At 41.0% G+C, this 22,085-nt stretch overlaps 1 protein-coding gene across 2 annotated transcripts; it reads right to left on the reverse strand.

Moving 5' to 3' along the window:
* Nucleotides 1–4,356: 4,356 nt before the first annotated feature.
* LOC311053712 (caspase recruitment domain-containing protein 19-like) lies at nt 4,357–12,538 on the reverse strand. 2 transcript variants are annotated; one of them, XM_084069382.1, is made up of 6 exons: nt 12,404–12,538; nt 9,667–9,812; nt 8,522–8,678; nt 7,900–7,968; nt 5,312–5,377; nt 4,357–5,073 (listed from the first exon to the last, which is right to left on the reverse strand). In XM_084069382.1, exons 1-6 carry the CDS (start codon nt 12,408–12,410, stop codon nt 4,967–4,969), a joined length of 552 nt encoding a protein of 183 aa, XP_083925508.1. In that variant the 5' UTR covers nt 12,411–12,538; the 3' UTR covers nt 4,357–4,966. The 2 variants fall into 2 exon arrangements, with proteins under 2 accessions (XP_083925508.1, XP_083925509.1); XM_084069383.1 differs by lacking the exon at nt 5,312–5,377.
* Nucleotides 12,539–22,085: the final 9,547 nt, after the last annotated feature.

The following is a 22,085-nucleotide window of genomic DNA, read 5'->3' on the forward strand; positions in this document are numbered from 1 at the left end:
TGAATTTAAAATGTATAATGATGAAGACAACTTTCTTCAGTACTGTTCTTAGGACAAACTAATATTGAGAACAATACGACTTCAGGCAGTCAGTTTAGGTTACCAGGTAACATTGCATGGTGAATGAAGTGGTTTATGATACATATAGTACCAAGTGTGATCGATTGTTGAAGATAAGTTAAGTGCAATGTAGTCAATAGATTTTCAGAAAGCTGGTGATCAGAGTAAGGCACTTGAGTTGGGAGAGCTGGTTGCTGAGCATTTGAAGAGACAGAGAGTCAATAAAATGTGTGTAACTGACAAAAGGATAAGTTACTTATTTAATTCTAAGAAAAACGTATGCTTGCTATATTGTTGTCAGAGAATATAAACATTGCTAAGTACATACTGTATAATTAATCTAGAGTCAAGAGTTGTACAATGCAATGAGTTGACACTCGGTGGGCCATTCTATCGTATTTTTTATGCCTCAGCCAGCAGACAGTTGTGACTGGAGGCATTACTGTATGTCTGTCCGTACATCCTAACCTTGTGAAAGCCTCTGAGGAACATTTTGAGGGAATTTCATGACATTTGGCACAAAAGTCCACTTGAACTCAAGGATGAAACAATTAGAAGTGGGTGGTCAAGGGTCAAGGTCACTGTCATGACAATCTGACACACACATGCAAGCACAACATGGATGTGTCCAAATTATCACATTTTGTCTTGTGACTGAAATCTGAGGAGTTGATAAACAAGCAGAGCAGCATTAACCGGTATGTAGTTTCTTAAAATTGCTCTCTGTAGCTGTGCTGGTATGCGACTTTGGCATAGCAAATACGCATATTTTGAGGGCAGTTTCCCCCAAAGAGGTTTGTGCATTTGCATTCATATTGTAGGACCTAATTTTCTCTTGGATCTGTCCGCAGCATAAGAAATCATTATGTATTTTGCTCCACTTCCCAGTCCAGCTGCAGAACAGTGAAGAAATGGACCATGGCCCTGAATGTCTTATCCTCATACACAGAAGCCAGGAAGAAAAATAGGAAGAGGGATATTAGAAAATACATCAGACCATCAGTCATATTCAGTTGAATATTTCAATCCCTTCGTACGTCAACATCCTATCTCATAAATGGGGAGACTATTTTGCACCATGTCATATGACTCACCTCCATAATAGAGCATGGCAAGGCTAGCGGTAAAGCTGTGACAGCTCAGAAAGAACATGGGTAATACAGTGACGGAGAAAATTACATTATACCGCACTGGCTAAATGGACATACTGTTATCTATATATCCATACACCTTCCAGTGTTGAAATGGAAAAGTAGGGATTCAAGAAACTGTTGCATCCCCAAGTTATGCTTGATTTATACTTCAGTGCGGCTAGTCTATGACGTATGACTATTTGAGTATTTCAGCCTGATCCGGCCGTTGACTTGCCATTGACTTCAATTATCAAACTAAAAAATATAAAACGTGAAATAAATGCTGGGAGGTACTTCCTTGACCCACTGGCAGTGTGCACAAGAAATGTGATCGGTACAGCGATTTGCGAGATTAGCCACTGACACACAGACCCATTTCTAGACAGCTCACCTGCTATAGAGCCACACAGTAATAAAGACAGTAATAACCATTGCCGGAGCTCGAACCTGTGACCTTCTGTTTCCCAGAAGGCCTCTCTAGTCTCTACCCATCTCTGCCGGCTTGCGATGGATATTTTTTTGTAATATTATTACAATTTTTGCCACTGACATACAAAATGAGCGGTCAATAACATTACCAGAAACACATAGACCTAGCCTTAAATGCATACTAATGGACACCTAATGTGACATACAGTAGTGTCTATTCTAATGTGCTACACATTTTAAAATTATAGTATTTCTGCATTAAATGAGTGTCCTGTCCTACCTTTCTAAAGAAAACCTGGCCACTGTATACTATACAGGCATCAGTGTAGCATTGTCCAAGTCTATTCCGTGTTTGGGATTTCAATATCAGCACAGTCAGTGTTTTCATCACACGTTGATGATGACCCCTGGTCATGCTAGATGGGCAAGAAATACATTTTACTCCAATTGGCCAAAGGGGGCACTATAATAGTAATCAATTGAATAGCTTATAAACTAACTAATAAACTTTTAATAAGCATAACTCATGCGCCGTTTGACCTACAGCCATGACATTTTATAGTGTGGCTTCTCGGAGGTGAGTCAATTATAGGGTATGTCTATCTATGTGTGTCTGTCCAGACCTAATCTTGTAAACTGCAGGACTGAATCAGCTCCTCAAATTCAATGGAAGTCAGATTGTGCTGAAACTTTGCCAAAATATGGAGATGTCTATAGACTGGCCACATGACGCCCAAATCCACATGAAAGCCATATCGTTTCTGTATGCATGCATGCAGTAGGCCTAATGCTGTTTCCATACATAAGGTACACAGATGTGTGCATGCATATTTATATAGTGTGTGGTTCTGCTTGGAATAGTCACAGATCATCAAGGCTGCATGCACCTTCCCCACAGTTAGCTCATTGGCTGAGGGGAGGATGGAGAAAGGTAAGGGATAGGAGAGGAGAAGAGAAAGAGGAATGAAGAGATAAGAGGATATGAGGAGGGGGAGGAGAGGAGAAAAGAGCAGAGGAGGCTGAAAAGAGGGGAGAAAGAGGCATTTCTGCTGACTCATTCATGACCCATTCATCTCTATTTGACCCTCTTAAGTCTCCCTCCAGATTTAGCCCAAATGAAGGAAAACCTTACGTCTAAACGTTGAATGAATTTATGATCCATACAATAGATGTTCTAGGCAAACAAAGGAAACGTTAGAATATGCAACGTTGGCTGGAAATACCACAGACTAATGAGAGTAGGCTACTAGTTTATTTATAATTATACAGTACTGCACTCAAAGAGTGGTACAGTACATAAATCCTACCACAGGGTGTCAGTGAAGTCAACACTAATGACTGCAAATCAATGCATGGTTTTCTCAAATCCACTCACAATTGTGTGAATGTAAAACACACACACACACACACACACACACACACACACACACACACACACACACACACACACACACACACACACACACACACACACACACACACACACACACACACACACACACACACACACACACACACACACACATACCTCACTGATAAAGATGCCTATTATCCATTGTACATGTTTTGATTTAACTTCAAGAGTGTACAAATGGAACCAAATGGACCCTTTTTGATGATTGTCATCATTATTGAATGAGGGAATTCTGATGCACCTGATTGCTCTCAGCATAGCATAACAACCCATGTTCCATCATCCTTGTTTCATGTTGTGGTCTATTGGAGGACCAGTGCCCTCTAGTGCAGTGGTTCTCAAACTTTTTCATTTCAAGGACCCCCGTAACTTTGAGTGTACAAATTGAACCCATTTGGTGCACTCTCAGAGTTACAGACCTGTAAGTGTCCATTTGGAACTCCCTCAAGATAAGACCTATTGATCCTGTGAGGGAAAATCAGTCGCCAAATAGGCCTACAAGGAACCCTGGGGGTCCCTGGACCCCACTTATGAACCAGTGCCAGTGGTGGAGAAAGTACTCAAATGTTTCACTTAAGTAAAAGTATCAATACCACAATATAGAAATACTCTGTTACAAGTGAAAGTCCGGAATTCAAAATGTTACTTGAGTAAAAGAACAAAAATATTGGCTTCAAAATATACTCAAAGTACCAAAAGTAAAAGTACTCAAATGTTTGAAAATAGCAGATCTACAAGCTCACACAACGCGTCGCATTATGTATAAAATAGGGAAGTGGTTAATGTATGTTTTATAATATAATAATATATATCTGCAGTGTAACTAGTAACTAAGGTTTTCAAATAATTGTAGTGGAGTAAAAGTACAATATTTGCCTCTGAGATGTAGTGGAGTAGAAGTAAAAGTACAGAACATTGGAAATACTCCAGTGAAGTAAAAAATACTTCACAACTGTACTTACGTACAGTACTTGAAAAATGTACTTATTTACTTTACACCACTGACCAGTGCTAGGCTAGTGCATTATTTTTATTCAACCACTGTGCTCAATGTTTTATCATATTTTCCATTGTAGCCTACTGTATGTGTTCACAATATGGCCAGCTAACCGCAGTGCAGGAATAATAATTGTATTTCTTTAACTTGATAGCTACTATAGTTATTTTTATTTCTGAAAATCGTACAAACCCTATTAACCTTTCTTTGAACAAGATAATGTTGAGAATAATAAGACATCAGACGGTCACTTAGTTACCAGGTAACACTGCATGGTGAATGAAGTGGTTTATGAAACACATACTTGAAGTGTGATCGATATTTGAAGAGAAGTTAAGTGCAATTTACAGTGGTCAATAGATTTTCAGCACGCTGCTGATCAGAGCATTACAAGACAGGTGGGTGAGCTGGTTGCTGTGCATTTCAAGAGACAAGTCAATAAAATGAGTCAACGGATAAGTTAAGGACACTTAGTTCAGGTTGAATTCAAAGTACTTATACAAACTGTATGCTTGCTATATCAATATTGATCCATTCCTCAGAGATGAAAAACATGTCTGTTAAATGATCAGCAGTTTACATAATTCATCTAGTCAAGGATTATACACTCAAGCAATGAGTTGGCACATGGTAGACTGTTATATCTCTTTCCTTTTTTTCCTTTTCCCCCCCCTAAATCTTATTATATAACAGGTTTGCTAACTGAGATCGGCCTCCATGACATTATGACACACATGCAAACACAACATTATGGATGTGTTCAACTTCTGTCCTCTGACTGAAAAATGATAAACAATCAAAGTAGCATTAAGCATGCCGTTACATTGCACCCTTATAGCTCTGCTAGGAGCTTGCCAGCTTGGCATATTTTGTGGGCTGTTTTCCCAAAAGGTGTTTGTTCATTTGCATTCATACTGAAGGACCTCATTTTCTCTAGGATCTGTCCTCAGCGTAGGAAATCATTATGTCTTTTGCTCCACTTCCAAGTCCTGCTGCAGAACAGTGAAGAAATGGACCAGTAGCCCTCAATGTCTTATCCTCTGTGAACGCAGAAGCCAGGGAAATATTTAGTTGCAAAGAGAAATGAATGAACACAGGATGAGGGATATTAGGAATTACATCACACCATAGTCACATTCATTTGAATACTTCGATCCCTTCGTGCGTCAACATCCATTGATATTCGGAAATTATTTCATGGGCAATTTCACTTCCCCCACTGACCATAGATGCATTTCTAAATGTGGAGACTGTTTTGCACCATTTCATATGACTCACCTCCATAATAATAGAGCATGGCAAGGCCAGCAGCAAAGCTGAAACAGCTCAGAAAGAACATAGGTCCTATAGTGACGGAGAGAGAAGAAAATTACATTTACTGTACGCCATGCAAGCCAAATGGACATAACGTTGCGTGTTTCTCCAATTTCTATGCATTTTACAGCAATAAAAGGGGAATGGGGATTGAAGAAGATGCCACACCCCCATGTTATGCTTTAGTCTTCCAGAGAATTGTCAAGAATCGTCCAGAGCAGTGGTTCTCAAAGTAGGGTCCGGGGACCCGCAGGGGTCCTTGAGCGGGTACTGGGAAGTCCCCAGCAAAATGTGTTAATATAGCATAAAAATCAGTTTGACCAGTTTAACTCTATACATTGGATATTTGAAAATAGCCGACCTACAAGCTCACAACACATTGCATCGTGACACGTTGTGAGCTTCTAGATCAGCTATTTTTTTTTTTAAATAACTAAGTACATTTACTTAAGTACTGTACTTAGGTACACTTTTGAGGAATTTTGACTTTAGTGGAGTATTTCCCATTTTCAATACTTTAATTCTACTCCACTACATCTCAGAGGCAAATATTGCACTTCTACTCCACTGCATTTGTTTGAAAACTTCAGTTACTAGTTACTTTGCAGATATAAATTATTACATTAGAAAACACACATTAACCACTTTAACCCTATTTTATACCTAGGTTATTTGAAAATAGCAGATCTACTATTTTCAAACATTTAGTACTTTTACTTTTACTCAAGTAACTTTTTAATTCCGGAACAGAGTACTTCTACATTGCGGTATTGATACTTTTACTTAAGTAAAACATTTGAGTACTTTTGCCACCACTGCAAAAAACCTAGGGGATTTTCTTTTTTGACCTTTGACATTTTTGAAAATGATGATGAAAAACTTTTGAAGCTTTGAAACAAACAACACAAATCTTGAACATGGGGTCCCTGGCCCAAAGTATTTTCAGATGGGGGTCTTTAGCCAAATACATTTCAATTTGGGGGTCCAAAATGTTGGAGAACCACTGAATCTGAGCAAGTGCAACAGTACAGTAGCACGCACGGAATGAGCGGTTTCTCTTCAGAGGAAAACCTCTCTTTTCTTTGTGCAGGTCTCGTGATTTGGGAGCGAGTGCCTCATTAGCGCCAAGGAACGATGAATGACCCAGTTCCCTAACTGACATTACCTTTGACCCAGTTGATGTACCACTAGTGTCATATGGCCAGACGACCGGAGATCTCCGCCTACCGATACGTCACTCTGGAGACATCTGACATTCAATGAAGGTGATAAAACTGGGTGGACACAGTTCAGAGATTAAAAAAAGAACTGCATGGTAGAACCTATGTAAAGACGGTCCTTTATACTGGGATGTGGTATGTTTGGTTTTCAATGCAGCAGGCAGTTCTCCGGTAGTACTGCCCACCACTGCTGGTGGGCAGTAACAAAGTACCTTTACTTGAGTACTAACCACTTCAGTACAGCATTTTCAGTAGTCTATACTTAAGCACATTTTTCGAGTATCTGTACTTTACTTTAGTATCTGTATTTTTGAATACAGACCTTCACTAAATATTACTACATTTCAAAAGCAAATATTGTACCTTTGACTCGACTACTTTTCAAGGAATTAAAAGGGGACATTATGAATTAAGCACTTAAGCCGTATTTGGAAAAAAGTGAAAATAGCAGATCTGCTATTTTTACTATTATTGATATTTTTTGAACATTTTAGGAAAAAAAAGAAGTAAATGTCAAATGTTTTATACAGCAATGGACTGATATTTAAAAGAAAATGTAAAAGCAAGTACTCCAGTACTTTAACTCAAGTACAGACCAACGTTCACTTTAGTAGAGTAATATTTGACCATGAAAATCTATACTTTGACTCAAGTACTGGGGTTGAGTATTTTGTCCACCACTGGTCACCAGATGTATCTGTAGGAGGAGATCTCCGATAGTGTTGCTAGGCGAGACTAATGTACAGTACCACTGACTGTGTAAAGGAATGTAGGACAGAGGCGGCTGATTTGGAAGGGGGCCACACGTGATCTCAATTGACCCACAAAACCACAGCACTGAATGTAATTGGACCATGAATGGTAGTACGGTGCAGTGCAATGGGGCCTGCAGAGGGACATTAGGGGTGAAAAGGTTCAGCAGACAAATACTTTTAGTGAGGAACAAAGCTTGGTTCGGCTTAAGAGGCTTATTTGAGGCTGCAGATAAGATCAGAGAGGGGTACAGAGGTTCCACATCCCCCACGCACGCACGCACACGTGCACGCGCACGCACACACACACACACACACACACACACACACACACACACACACACACACACACACACACACACACACACACACACACACACACACACACGTGTCTTTCTTTCACGTGTTGTCTTTGTAACACACACACACACACACATTATTTGTTCCTTTATTTTTCTTGGCTGCTACCTTAAGGCCTGATTATATCATTAGTATAACTTTACATCCTCATTGTCAAAGCTAGCCATCAAACGTGATGGTACAGTAAGGAGAAGAAATATGAGAAATAGATTAGATATACCGTTATTGTTAAGCACATATCTCTGTCGTTGGACTGCCACAGTGTTCGTCCTTTTTGGGTCCGCCATCTCTAGGAGTTGGGGAAAAAATGTTAGTCGGTAACAAACAGAAAATGCAACTTGTTGTACAATATCCGACATACCGCATGAACTGAGTTGTCCAGGGATCTTAGACAGGATAAAGGCTAATGTATACATGTATGGGGTGTTCTATTATGCTAAGTAGGGTTTGTGCTATTATGGGGCACTGTAAAGTGTCTAGTCTGTTTCCAACTTAAAGAGATGGAAGCAATGCACAAAGAATAATGTACAATACAGTATGTTTTACTTTCTGTGCAAATCATGCAGAAACGTGGTGTCACTACTCAAGTAATATGACACAAGAACATATTTGGAGAATAAAAGGAGAAACATTTGTCAGCCCCAAAAACACCCATAAGATTGTGTTTTGGGGATATTTGCACAACTAACAGACCAAAAACAAACAAACAAACAAACAAACAAACAAAAAACAGCCTGATCCCTGGAAATCTGTGCCTAATAGAAGACATTCTTAGACGTGGGTCTAAACCTTCACATCTACTTGCCAGTGTTTTAGAACCCCTACTCTAAACAGCATTGTACCTCTGAGTGTGATTCTAGAGGGCAGGCTACAGTAAACATCTTCAGCATGAATGTGAAGACCTCTGTAGAATTCCTGACATGCCTCTTCACCCTTCCTCTGCAGGTGACTTAGCAGCTCAGCCAATCGCACTTCAGTGGGCATGATCAGGTTCCTGAACTGTAGGGTGACATAAGACAAATACAGTAAATACATTTGATACTTTTAAAATGTAAAAAAAAAATAGCAGACCTACAAGCTCACAAGACATCGCAATGCGACGCGATGCGGTACTTTTAGATAGGCTATATTAACTATTTCTTTACATCTTTGAACATTTTCGCATGACATGCTCAAAATATCAAAGGTTCAAAGTGGTTAATTTATACGCCATTGCATGACAGTGTCGCTTGTCGAAAATAACAGATTTAACAGATTTAGCAAGAAGATCTGTTCTTTTCGATGAGTGACACTATCGTGTAATAGAGAATGAATTCTTAAGAATGCTACGGGGATCACGTCCAACCCAGAAGTTATCTCAACAGATGTTTGCATTGGATTTTAGGTAAATAAAGAAAGTAAGCTCAAAGCTGTGTGGCAACACACAATTTTGAGCCAAACTAGGCTATAACTTAAAAAAAAAAAAAGTTGAGAATATCAGTAGGTGTAGAACAAAGCAAACATCCTATGTCAGGGGTCTTCAACATTTTCAGGCCAAGGACCCCCTAGCTGAGAGAGAGATGAAGCAACGCCTCGATCTGCTATTTTTGGCTAAAGTTCTCCTCAGAAAAGGGATGCTAGGGTGGTTATGGTAAAAAAAAGAAATCTTATCACACAAAGATTTGGCGGACCCCCTGGATTAACTCTGAGGACCCCCTAGGGGTCGCGGACCCCCTGTTGAAGACCCCTGCCCTATGTATATTAAAAACGCATAGGAGATTTTGCATGGGCACTCATTGATTATAGGTCCTAGCCACTTAAATCCTATATGCTTTGTTGACTGGAGTCCTGCAGGGGTCTATTAAGCGCCCTCCTATTTTCCCCTCTACACCAAATCTCTTCACGCCAGAATAGGAACGCCTAGATGTGGTCATGTGGTTAAATAGCTTATTTGTTGGAGCCATCCCATTTATCAGCAATTTGAGCAGCCATGTGTTTAATGAATCACCCTGTGGGCCTCCTTGTCATTGAGGATCTGGGGATGGATTCTGTTCAGCTGCAGGACCAGTCTGTCTACCAGGTCAGTGTCCATCCGCTGGTCCGCGCACAGGACCTCAGAGTCAGTCTGGAGCCGCTCTTGATAGCCGTCCAAGTCTGTCCAGGGAAGATGGAAATTACGACGTTAGTGAAGACCTCCCTTACAGACTCACTGACTGGTGCGCGTTCACGTGAAGTCCACTAGGACTTGAAGGCAGAGCCCTTTATGCACCCTTTCCATAAATCCACATTGATGCAGACTTTGGCTAAGGGAATTACCCACAGTTCGTAGCGTTACCAGGGGAATGAGGGGAATCCTGCAAACGTCAATCATTTAAGTATGCAAATTGATCATGCATCACGTTTAGAACGTCAACTAACAGCAACGCTTTCTCACCGTTCTCAAAAAGGGAAGGAATGGAAGATATATATTTAGTAAAAATAAGGGACACGAGATAAGATATGAGCAAAGTAAATACAGAATATGGAAATAAAATGAATAATATTAAAAATCCTAATCTAAACACAAATTAAAATGAACAGAATAACGTAAATGTAATAATAAAAATAATAATGACAGTAAACGTTTTAAAAGTTGTTATAAGTGTCATGAATGAAGGACTCATCTAAAGTGCTTGTAGATGAGCTATTTTTGCTTTTCTTCGTGATAGGGTTATAATGTTTGTGCATGCGTCTCCGAAGGGCTTAGAGGAAAACATTTGGGAACCACTGCTATACTATATGGACACAGTTGAATGCAATAGATTGCAGTAGGCCTACTCACCGACACATGTGCGTGCACGCCCGCCCACCAGGGCCGGATTACCCATAGGCCGTTGGGGGCGAGTGCCCTTTTTTTTTTTTTTTAAATAAGAATGACATAACATAGCCTTAACATAACCCTAACCCTAAAACTGAAATAAAGTAACCAAAAACTGAAAAGAAAACAAACAACAAACAACAAAATCCGCCAATTTTTCGCACGAGTGCACGATTTCGGCGCGCGGGGGGCACTTCAATTTGAGGTCGCCCTGGGGCACCACATAGTGCTAATCCGGCCCTGCCGCCCACACGCAAAAAACCCCGAAACATTATTGTGTATATGTTCTCTAATTGTATTTATTTGTACATGTAATAATGGTGAAGATTAAAGCTTCGCTATAACTTTTTTTAATGAATAAAATGTAATTTTGTCCAATCTGTATGGTAGAGTATGTTAATATATAATATAACGTATACAATTGGGGTGGTTGTATTTAGTCTCCCTGCTCTTCTGTTGAGACATTTAGATCGTGTCAAAGGTCATATCTCACCTTGACACAAATTTTGACCTGATGGTCAAGATTCAATTCATCCCCTGAGCAAGCAGGCAGGCTCTATTTAGCTCAATGGTAAAAATGTCAGCACTTGCGCAGGAAATCTGGTTCAAACTCGGTATAGAAGAGGAAAGTTACATAGTGGAGCTTTTACTAGCCTATCAGTAATTTACCGGTGGGGCCCTTGGAACCCCCTCAAAGACCGCTGGGGTCCCCCACGTTGAGAACCACTGTAAATTATCATGGGGGGTCCAACAGTGGCATTCTGAGGTTCAAATATTAGCTCATTGATGTATTTTCATTGGCAGCTCTTTGAAAACAGATATCTGGCGTCATCTTCTGGCGGCACTGAGAACAACAGGGGAATGTGCGTTCTGTGCTCTATGGCAGGGGTCTTCAACGTTTTCAGGCCAAGGACCCCCTAGCTGAGAGAGAAATGAAGCAGGGACCCCCTCTATATTGTATAAAATTGTGTTTCAGATAAACTTTTGCTGCTCTTGTTTTCCCTCTACACCTATAACTCTTTGCCAAAAATAGCTGATCTACAAGCTCATGTAGATCTGCTATTTTTGGCTTAAGTTCTCCTCAGAAAAGGGATGCCAGGGTTCAAGTGGTTAATGTAAAAAACAAAAATCATATCACACAAAGATTTGGCCCCCTGTAGTAACTCTGAGGACCCCCTAGGGGTCCCGGACCCCCGGTTGAAGACCCCTGCTCTATGGTTCTGACGTGGTTATCAAATTGCTCCCGATTTATTTATAGTCGGAGCCTTGGAGGGGAAACGAGTCCGACTCGCTGTGACACGTGACACTGCTGTGTTGAGGTAATGCCCAAAACCAAGCTTAGAGTTTGAAGCTCAAAAGACATGACAGTCAAAATATCAGAGATCAAACAAGTGAAAGTTGAAGGGCTGTTTCAACAGGTAGCAGCTGCTGCCCCAAATCATAAGCCAGTGCTTCCTAAACCTTAATAGCTGAAGACGACAAGACCCAAAAGAGAAATCAGAAGTTTGCATGGGACCCAAACTTGTAAAAATAGCAGATCTTCACTACTTCTTAAAAATGTGTTTTCTAATTCATGGATTAAAAAATATATCTTTTTTATTTATTCAAGAAAATATTTTTGGGGAAAAAAAATCATTTAACTTGTTTTTAATTATAGTCTAATTTTTTTAATGTTTTTAAATAATAATAATTATAAAACTAAATGTAGGAAACAAAATATGAAGGGATAGTTAGGCCTACTTGTGACCCATAAAAATGTGTCCTCGACCCACAAATGGGTCCCCGACCCACTGTTTGTGAAACAGTGCACTAGGCTGCTTCTACAACTCAGAGAGTGCATGAACTTACGGAGTGCCGTAAAGTGTCTGTCAACACACCAACCTGTTACCTGTCATGTCGATCAACTGGGGTATTATTAGCCTATTCTTTTTTGATCGATGGTCTCTATCTGCCGCCCGGGTAGAACGTCCAGCTCTTCCTAATGGCACGACCTGTTCTGCCCAGACTGCCCATAGAGTTATTCCTCTGCCCACCACACACGTCATGTCCTCGTATGAGTGAATAGGGGAAGGGGACAGTGGTGGAAAGTAACTAAGTACTTTTACTCAAGTACTGTACTTAAGTACAATTTTGAGGTATTTGTACTTTACTTGAGTATTTCCAATTCATTTCCAATACTTTTACTTCTACTCCACTACATCTCAGATCCACATTTTGTACTTTTATTCCACTATAGCTGTATAGTCCTTGGGCCAGACGAGATATCGCTACCACAAAGTTGGCAAAACCTTACCTATACTAAATTGTTTTTTGGGCCAATATAAGTAAATAAAAATATGATAGACTTTCCATAGGAGCAGCTTTTTATATTTTTTGACATGTTGTTATTTTTCTCTATAGGCGGATTTTCATTCATAGCCAACAACATATTAAAAGTTATATAACACACTTTTTGGACATCACACTGCTCCTTTTTTTTATAAATTAAACAAACCTGTGTCCAATTAAAGTAGTTGATGAAGTGGGTGTGGCCTATTTGGTGGTGGAGCAGTTTTTTCAGGAATCAAAGCTGAAGTAGTAGAGGCCCTAGGAGGGGTCCACGCGCGACTGCTTATTTTTTTTTCTAGTTTTGATTTTTGGCACCCATAGGACCTCTAATATTGGGATTTTGATGATCCCAAGAAAAAAAGTGGTCCCAAGTGTGTTTTTTTCAATGTTTTATTAACCCTATGAGACCTGCGGGATGGCTGGCTGGAACGCCGGCGAGACTGTCTTTCGGAGACTGTGGAACACTCAAATTTAGACGTACAACCTCAGGTTTCCAATGGGACCAACCTTGTCATGCTACCTTGTCGGGAAGGGGGCTAAATACCTAATGATTCAAAGTTAAGACAACATTTTGGCGAGGGAAAAACGACCATCACCATTTTCCAAATGGTCCCTTGAGCTGTCACCTCAATATATGTGAATGAAAATGGGTTACATGGATACCTACAAGCCTCTCCTGTACAGACATGCCAAATGTATGCCTATCTCATGCAGTTCTGGGCAAGAACCATGCAGTGTTTTGCATGCAGTACAAATATGTAATTTCTGCCTATTGTAAAAAGTAGACCACTTCTAGGAGAGGAGACTGCATCTATAGCTGTATGAGACCACTGTACTGTATCTAGAAACCACTGTACTGTATCTAGACCACCCCACTGTATCTATTGCTATATGAGACCACTTTAATGTATCTATAGACCACTGTATTGTATATATACCACCGCACCGTATCTATTGCTATATGAGACCACTTTACTGTATCTAGAGACCACTGTATTGTATATATACCACTGTACTGCATCTATTGCTACATGAGACCACTGTACTGCATATATGAGACCACTGTATTGCATCTAGACCACTGTGCTGCATCTATATCCCACTGTACTGAATCTATAAACCACTGTGCTGCATCCAATCCCACTGTACTGAATCTATAAACTACTGTACTGCATGTATAGACCATTGTACTGCATTTATAGACCACATACATTGACCACTGTACTGTATCTATAGACCACTATACTGCATCTCAACTCAACACAGCTTTAAACATGTATATATAAAGCACATTTAACATGACTATGTCGCCACAAAGGCTCGGTAGATGCAGTACAGTGATCTACAGATGCACTAGAGTGATCTACAGATGCAGTAGAGTGATCTACAGATGCAGTAGAGTGGTCTACAGATGCACTACAGTGGTCTACAGATGCAGTAGAGTGGTCTACAGATGCAGTAAAGGGGTCTACAGATGCACTAGAGTGGTCTACAGATGCAGTAGAGGGGTCTACAGATGCACTACAGTGGTCTACAGATGCAGTAGAGTGGTCTACAGATGCAGTAGAGGGGTCTACAGATGCAGTAGAGTGGTCTACAGATGCAGTAGAGGGGTCTACAGATGCAGTAGAGGGGTCTACAGATGCAGTAGAGTGGTCTACAGATGCAGTAGAGGGGTCTACAGATGCAGTAGAGTGGTCTACAGATGCACTACAGTGGTCTACAGATGCAGTATAGGGGTCTACAGATGCAGTATAGGGGTCTACAGATGCAGTATAGGGGTCTACAGATGCAGTAGAGGGGTCTACAGATGCAGTATAGTGGTCTACAGATGCAGTAGAGTGGTCTACAGATGCACTAGAGTGGTCTACAGATGCAGTAGAGGGGTCTACAGATGCAGTATCAGTGTCCAGAGATGTCTACAGATCAAGACAGTAGTCTACAGACATACTAGAGGGGTCTACAGACACACTAGAGGGGTCTACAGATCACGACAGGGGTCTACAGATGCACTACATGGTCTACACAGATGCACTACAGTGGTCTATCGATACAGTACAGCAGTCTATAGATACAGTAGCTAGTCTATAGATGCAGTACAGTGGTCTTTAGATGCAGTACAATGGTCTATATATGCAGTACAGTGGTTTATAGATTCAGTACAGTGGGATATAGATGCAGCACAGTGGTCTAGATGCAATACAGTGGTCTCATATAGCTATAGATGCAGTACAGTGGTATATATACACACAATACAGTGGTCTCTAGATACAGTAAAGTGGTCTCAGATAGCAATAGATACAGTGTGGTGGTCTGCACTAGAGTGATCTACAGATGCAGTAGAGGGGTCTACAGATGCACTACAGTGGTCTACAGATGCAGTAGAGTGGTCTACAGATGCAGTAGAGGGGTCTACAGATGCACTACAGTGGTCTACAGATGCAGTAGAGTGGTCTACAGATGCAGTAGAGGGGTCTACAGATGCAGTAGAGTGGTCTACAGATGCACTAGAGTGGTCTACAGATGCACTAGAGTGGTCTACAGATGCACTACAGTGGTCTACAGATGCACTAGAGTGGTCTACAGATGCAGTAGAGTGGTCTACAGATGCACTACAGTGGTCTACAGATGCAGTAGAGTGGTCTACAGACCACTTCCAATATATTCAGTACAGTACAGTGGTTTCTAGATACAGTACAGTGGTCTCATACAGCTATAGATGCAGTCTCCTCTCCTAGAAGTGGTCTCCTTTTTACAATAGGCAGAAATTACATATTTGTACTGAATGCAAAACACTGCATGGTTCTTGCCCAGAACTGCATGACCATCTTGGATGGCATCTTGAAAATTATGCCTTTCTGCTAAGTATATTTTCCTGGATATTTGGGATGTTCTCAAGCATGCCTAAAGGTACCAGAATCTATTGAAAACCCTTTTGTATCAATGTTTAGGGAGGTTTAGTGGTACTCTTTCTTATATGCCTATTGACCGGTCTATTTCTCATAAAAAGTGCTTGTTTAAGATAAGGCTGAAAATTACCACCCCAGAATGAAATACTATGGGTAAATTATACATTTCCTGAATCCTTAGGGTCATGTCAGTATTCCAGTTGTTGTGTTTTGTGTCTCTGATGTTTCTTGATGCCACAGAACTAAAAGAAAATATATGGTTTAGGCGGAAATTGTGAGAAAAAAAAGGTTATTAAAGGTTTGAAGAGCTCCAGTGACCACTGTACTTATCATACATAGTCACCAAAGGGCTCGAATGAAAGCTCAAAGTGTCCCCTTAAAAATGATACCAAACATAAAATATAAAACATTGTAATATGCCCTGAACGTGAGCCAATACCAAGATATGCACATGTGTCTAAAATGCCATTTTTCAATGGGGGGTGGTAACTTTAGCAGCTGATAACCCCAATTTAGCTGGGCCTCAGGAAGGTCTATCATACAAAAATAATATCTAGGGATGTATAGGAATAAAAAAATCCCAACTAGAATTTGCCATCCCAGGTGGTAGCGATATGTGAGATTTTGGGCTTTGGCCCAAGGACTAATATGATATAGCAAAGTAACACGATTAATTTAGGATTAAGGGCATAATAAGGCTATGGCATTGCTTAATTTTATAAGAAAAACATAATTTAACTTGAGAAAACAAATCAATAATGTTAGCTTGCCTTGTTAACACGTTAACATACTCGGTGAAGCTACTACGTACCTTCAAATGTAATTCTGTCAATTGTGGAAGAAGTCCACGTCGTGCGTTAGGTTCTTCCACACCACCGGGGAGACCGCGTTTTTTTCGGTCGGTATATTTAAAGGGGCTACACCATGAATTTCATTTTTTTTTAGGTTTTTAGTATTTTTTGGGCTCCCCAGTGTCTCTTGTACCCAAAAAAATATTTTTTTAAAACATTCAGTCATTCATGCTCATTTCATGGATTTCCTGAATGGGCGTGTCTGAACAGGCCATTTCAGAATGGCTGTGCAGATTTTGCATTGACGATGGCCAGACAGAATTGCTCAGTAGCTCCCCCCTGCCCAATAGGACGTTTTGGTATTGCAGCTGAAAAAGCTTGGAATGACAGACAGTCAGATTGTGAGAAAAAATATCTGGATGTTTTTTAGGCTTACAACCTGTTTAAAACGTATTAGGGGGCAATATTTATATATAATATATATTTTTTTAATTCATGGTGTAGCCCCTTTAACCGGTTTCGTCGGCGTAACGCTAGAATCCATGTTTTTAATATATTTTACTGTCACCGTACCAAAGAATGTCAGCTCAATGGGGAAATGTTTCAGCGGGGAGATGTTTTTCAGGAACACCGCACCGTGATTGGTCAAAAAAATTCAACTTCCGGGGAAAGTTTACGCCCCCTTCCTACCACTTCCTAGACACTCTCTGGTCTAGGTCGTGACCAGGCTCTTCTTTTCGCAGATAAGTGAGGCTGGGACCGAGGTTACAGTTCGCCCAAAAAGTCGGACATTTCGCCCAGACATTTCGCCCATTTTCACGGACATTTCGCCCATACATTTCGCCCATAGATAGTGAAGCTAGCTGGCCGTTTGTGTGCGACAATGAGAGGGTTAGGGTTAGATTAAAGCTGCATTGTGCAAATTGTGCGGTTATTGGGCGGATTGTGGCCGTTTTTGGGCGTTTTTTTGTTACTTTATTTCGGTGTTAGGGTTAGGGTTAGGGTTAGGTTAGGCTTATGTTATTAATAAAAAAAAGATCAATGCATAGCCTTTACAAATTGGACGCTGGACACGAGACAGCTATTTGCCGTGGCACTTGTGACATAGCCTACTGTAGGAGTATTTTGAAAAGTGGCGGGCGTCCAGTGAGGTCAGAGGTCAGAAAAGGGACACTTATTCGTTCTGAGTACATGGGAATCAACTCTGAGAGACCATACTTTTGTAAAATAAATAGTTGCATACTGTAAAATAACTGGTGAGAATTCAACCCCATACCATAAAAGAATACAACAAGACTTTGAAAGTAAAAAAAAACACACCTTGTAATTACTCATTGATCAAGTAAAACACTCCGCAAATGATTAAAAACAGAAATAAATATATAAAGTTTCCAATATTTGTTTTTAAACATTACCAATTGTCTTAAGGCGGACTGAGAGGCTACTTTAGAAGTTTAGTGGTCACGGATTTGATCAATTTACTTTGTGTGTGTGTGTGTGTGTGTGTGTGTGTGTGTGTGTGTGTGTGTGTGTGTGTGTGTGTGTGTGTGTGTGTGTGTGTGTTAATAACAGCAAACATTATTCAAACATAAATCATGCAAAACTGTAAAAACGTGGAAGTTCTAGGAAGTGCAAACCTCACTCAAAAGTATAAAATGGTACTGTGTGCAACATAGCCTACCTAAGTAGGCTATGTTGAGTAGGCTAACACATTTGTTCTGCTTTGGCAGAGGTGTGTGTGTGTGTGTGTGTGTGTGTGTGTGTCTCGCAGATAGATGAAGGACGTGTTGATAATTAAGGACCTATGGATGTGGGGAAAAAAGCATCATGTGATATCATTGAAACAATGCTACCGACCACTATCTGCATCAGTGGCGTTCCCAGAAAGTACATTTAGGGCAGGCGAGATTTTTTTTTCTCTACCCCCCCCCCCGGGGGTACTCGGGGAAAAATCTCGGGGGAAACAAGTTAACAACAACAATACACTGACTACAAAACGTTAATAAAAACAATATGCAAGTATAATAAATCAATCAATTATTAAGCAGTGGTCTCTTCATGTTGTTACAGTAGTTTAATGGCTCAAGCTGCTCTCAGACTCAGAGCCCCTTTTATGCGAGGTGAGTAGCCTACAGGTGATGGCCCAGACCCCCAGCTGGCTCTCCTGGCACCCCATGAAAATATAAAGGCACACATTTGCATCACTATAGGCGACGTCGCTCTGCGGAATGGATACGGTAGTGATTGGCTGCGACGAGGAGGTCCGACGGCCACTATTCTCTTTGGATTTTTTTCACTGCCTGTTTTTCAGTCTTTTACTTTATTTTCTAGGGGAGGCTAGATTTTAGTTGGGCAGGCGGCCGCCTGCCCTGCCTCTATGGTGGGTACGCCACTGATCTGCATGCACTGGACGTTCTAAAGTCTGTGTGTGTGTGTGTGTGTGTGTGTGTGTGTGTGTGTGTGTGTGTGTGTGTGTGTGTGTGTGTGTGTGTGTGTGTGTGTGTGTGTGTGTGTATGTGTGTGTGTGTGTGTGTGTGTGTGTGTCTCGCAGATAGATGAAGGACGTGTTGATAATTAACAGGACCTATGGATGTGGGGAAAAAAGCATCATGTGATATAATTGAAACAATGCTACCGACCACTATCTGCATGCACTGGACGTTCTAAAGTCATGGTTGTCAAAGTGGGGTCCGGGGACCTTGAGGACGGGGAGTTACAGTTCTGTAACGCCAAGAGGGTACACATCCTTTGAGCTTGTGGTCTCTTTTTTTTTTTTTTTTTTTTTTCATGGGTGCATTTTTGTGTACTGCTGTTTGCCTCTCGTCTGACTTTTTAGACGAGTTGCACAGCTCTCAGACCGGTAAGAGGCGTGTCCGCTCAGATTCTGAGCGTAAGTTACATCCCGCCCACAAATACCAGAGCTCTGGCCCAGAAGTTCCGCGCCAGAGCTGGCGAAAACTTCGGGGAACTCAGATTAGTATGTTTGCACAAAACGTCAATAAAAGTACGATACGATACAGTACCTGTGTTCTAGCCTTAGATCAAGACTATCGTAGTCGTAGATGTATTTTCGAGTAGGCTATGACTTTTACTTTCGAACCTATGACTATGACAGTCTTAGCGACCCCCCCCCCCCCCCCCCCAGTTTGCCCTGAAATGTCACCAGTAAAGCCCGTATTTCTCTGAACATGTACAAATGCAAAATAGAAGGTACTTACCCGCTTGCCCCAAATGTTAACTAGGTGTCCGGAGTATTTGTGCAATGTCCATATTTTAAAATAAATAAGTGTTTTAACCTCGTCTGTGGCCGATTCTGTCGGAAGTTCCCAATGGGCTGTAGTGACGGGGCGCATCCGGTGAAAGACGGAATTACACTCAATATAAACAGGAAGTATACGAGGGGGGAAAAATGCTGTTCGGCTACTAGACGGGATTAAAACACTTCTTTATTGAAAAATATGGACTAATACATTGCACAAATACTCTGGACACCTAGTTAATATTTGGGGCAAGCGGGTAAGAAAGCACCTTACATTTTGCATTATTACATGTTCGAAGAAATACAGGCTTTACTGGTGACATTCAAGGGCAAACTGGGGGGGTGGTCGTTAAGACTCTTGTAGATTAAAAAAATGTAAAAATTGATTAAATACATCTACGAGTCTTGATCGAAGGCTACCTGTGTTCAGGCTCTGCTCTGCCTGTGCGTAGAGTATGTATGATGCATGTGTTGTGCAGTAGTCGCGGTTATTATGGAGACTATCTGCTAGCCTGGCTGTGCTGTAGGACCTTTGCAGGGGCTAACAGTCTGTGTTAGAGGTGGCAGGTTTAATTAATAAATGTTGATTTAACAATACTGAGATAAATTAGAACACATCTCTACAACAAACCTGTCAACAATTCTCGGGCGCATGTAGGCAAAATAGAAGGTGCAGTGTTCCTACACAACTGCAGCCTGTGGTTTCCACGTCTCCTGCCTCCATTACAGTATCTCCACCCACACATTGTACCAAGCATTAAGACATTGCTTTAATACTTTTAAACACACAAAGCTAAGCTATCATGTTTGTAGGTTAGTACACTTTGTTGCTGTGGAACTATTGGTACGCTTCTGAGCCTTTCAGATTTCCCATCAATTCCACTAAGTATTAACACATTTAGCTGACATTTATTTTGGGCAATTTTGCCATGTCATCCTCACAGGTGCGTATTACGGGTGTGGGATAGACACCACTTCCCATATCAGTTAAGTCACTGAACATTACCATTTGAATGGAATTGCAGTTAAAAGTTAGCAAGATGATATTATATAACAATATTCAATTATAGAAATGAATATTGTTTTATATTGAGATATACAAGAAATAAAACAAAACAACTATGATGGCTGAAAAGATGATTCTGGACATTGATATTATGGGGTATGGAACTATATTGCATAGCACATTTCATACACAGGGGAAAAAAATCATAAGATACATAATACATTTACAAATGGAAATATTTTTTATTATAAAAAAAACAAGATTACTTTTTTTATTGAGATTTATTTGCACAAAAACATTAAAAACAGGATGAAAAGAAAACTTAAACATACTTCAGGAGAAGTTTAGAAGCCCAAAGTCTTACACATTATATCCACTATGGTTATATGTGACAGGGTCAAAAACGAGTGGTGAAATATTTTTTGTACTATTTTATTGATGCGTAAAAACCTGTATAATGCACTTAAATAACCATCATCTTAAATGTATTCCTGGTAATTTCTCACTGAACGTTTTAACATGACAATGTATTCCCCCACGGTCCCTGAGCCACTTGACGTTGGACTGCATGATAGGCTACATGACCTTGACCGTGTGACTCCAGCCAGCCAATGTCCCCAGGTCACGCTGTTGGCAGAGCGAATGGGAGTAGGATAGGGTGTGGCCCACACTATACAAAAGTGGGCACGGGCCATTTGGACAGCAGAGAGACAGGCACACAGGGCAGTGCGACAGTGACAGCCAGGGGAGTAGGTTGTGCACGATATAGGAGAAGCCACGGAGCAGAGGTGGAGAACAAGTGATACAGCGAGACGCACCAAGCCACAAGCAACGGACGGTGAGCTGAGACGTGCCCGAGTCTGGGAGGGTTAGCGTCGGAGCTTGGACAGCAGGGGCGCGGCCACTGCGTTGTGATTCAAATCAACAGCCAATGAAGAAAAGGGGGCGGGATCCACATGCAGTGGGTGATGCATCTAAATAGGATCGACGGGAAGCAATTTCCCCTTGAGAAATTTCGGCCGCCATTGTTGTGTACTGCTGTTTGCCTCTCGTCGGACTTTTTAGACGAGTTGCACAGCTCTCAGACCGGTAAGAGGCGTGTCCGCTCAGATTCAGAGCGTGACGTACATCCCGCCCACAAATACCAGGGCTGTGGCCCAGAAGTTCCTCGCCAGAGCTGGCGAAAACTTCTGGGAACTCAGATTACAGGCACACAGGGCAGTGCGACAGTGACAGCCAGGGGAGTAGGTTGTGCACGATATAGGAGAAGCCACGGA

The sequence above is a fragment of the Gymnoscopelus microlampas genome (assembly GCF_963454915.1).
Source record: "Gymnoscopelus microlampas genome assembly, chromosome: 10".
NCBI lineage: Eukaryota > Metazoa > Chordata > Actinopteri > Myctophiformes > Myctophidae > Gymnoscopelus > Gymnoscopelus microlampas.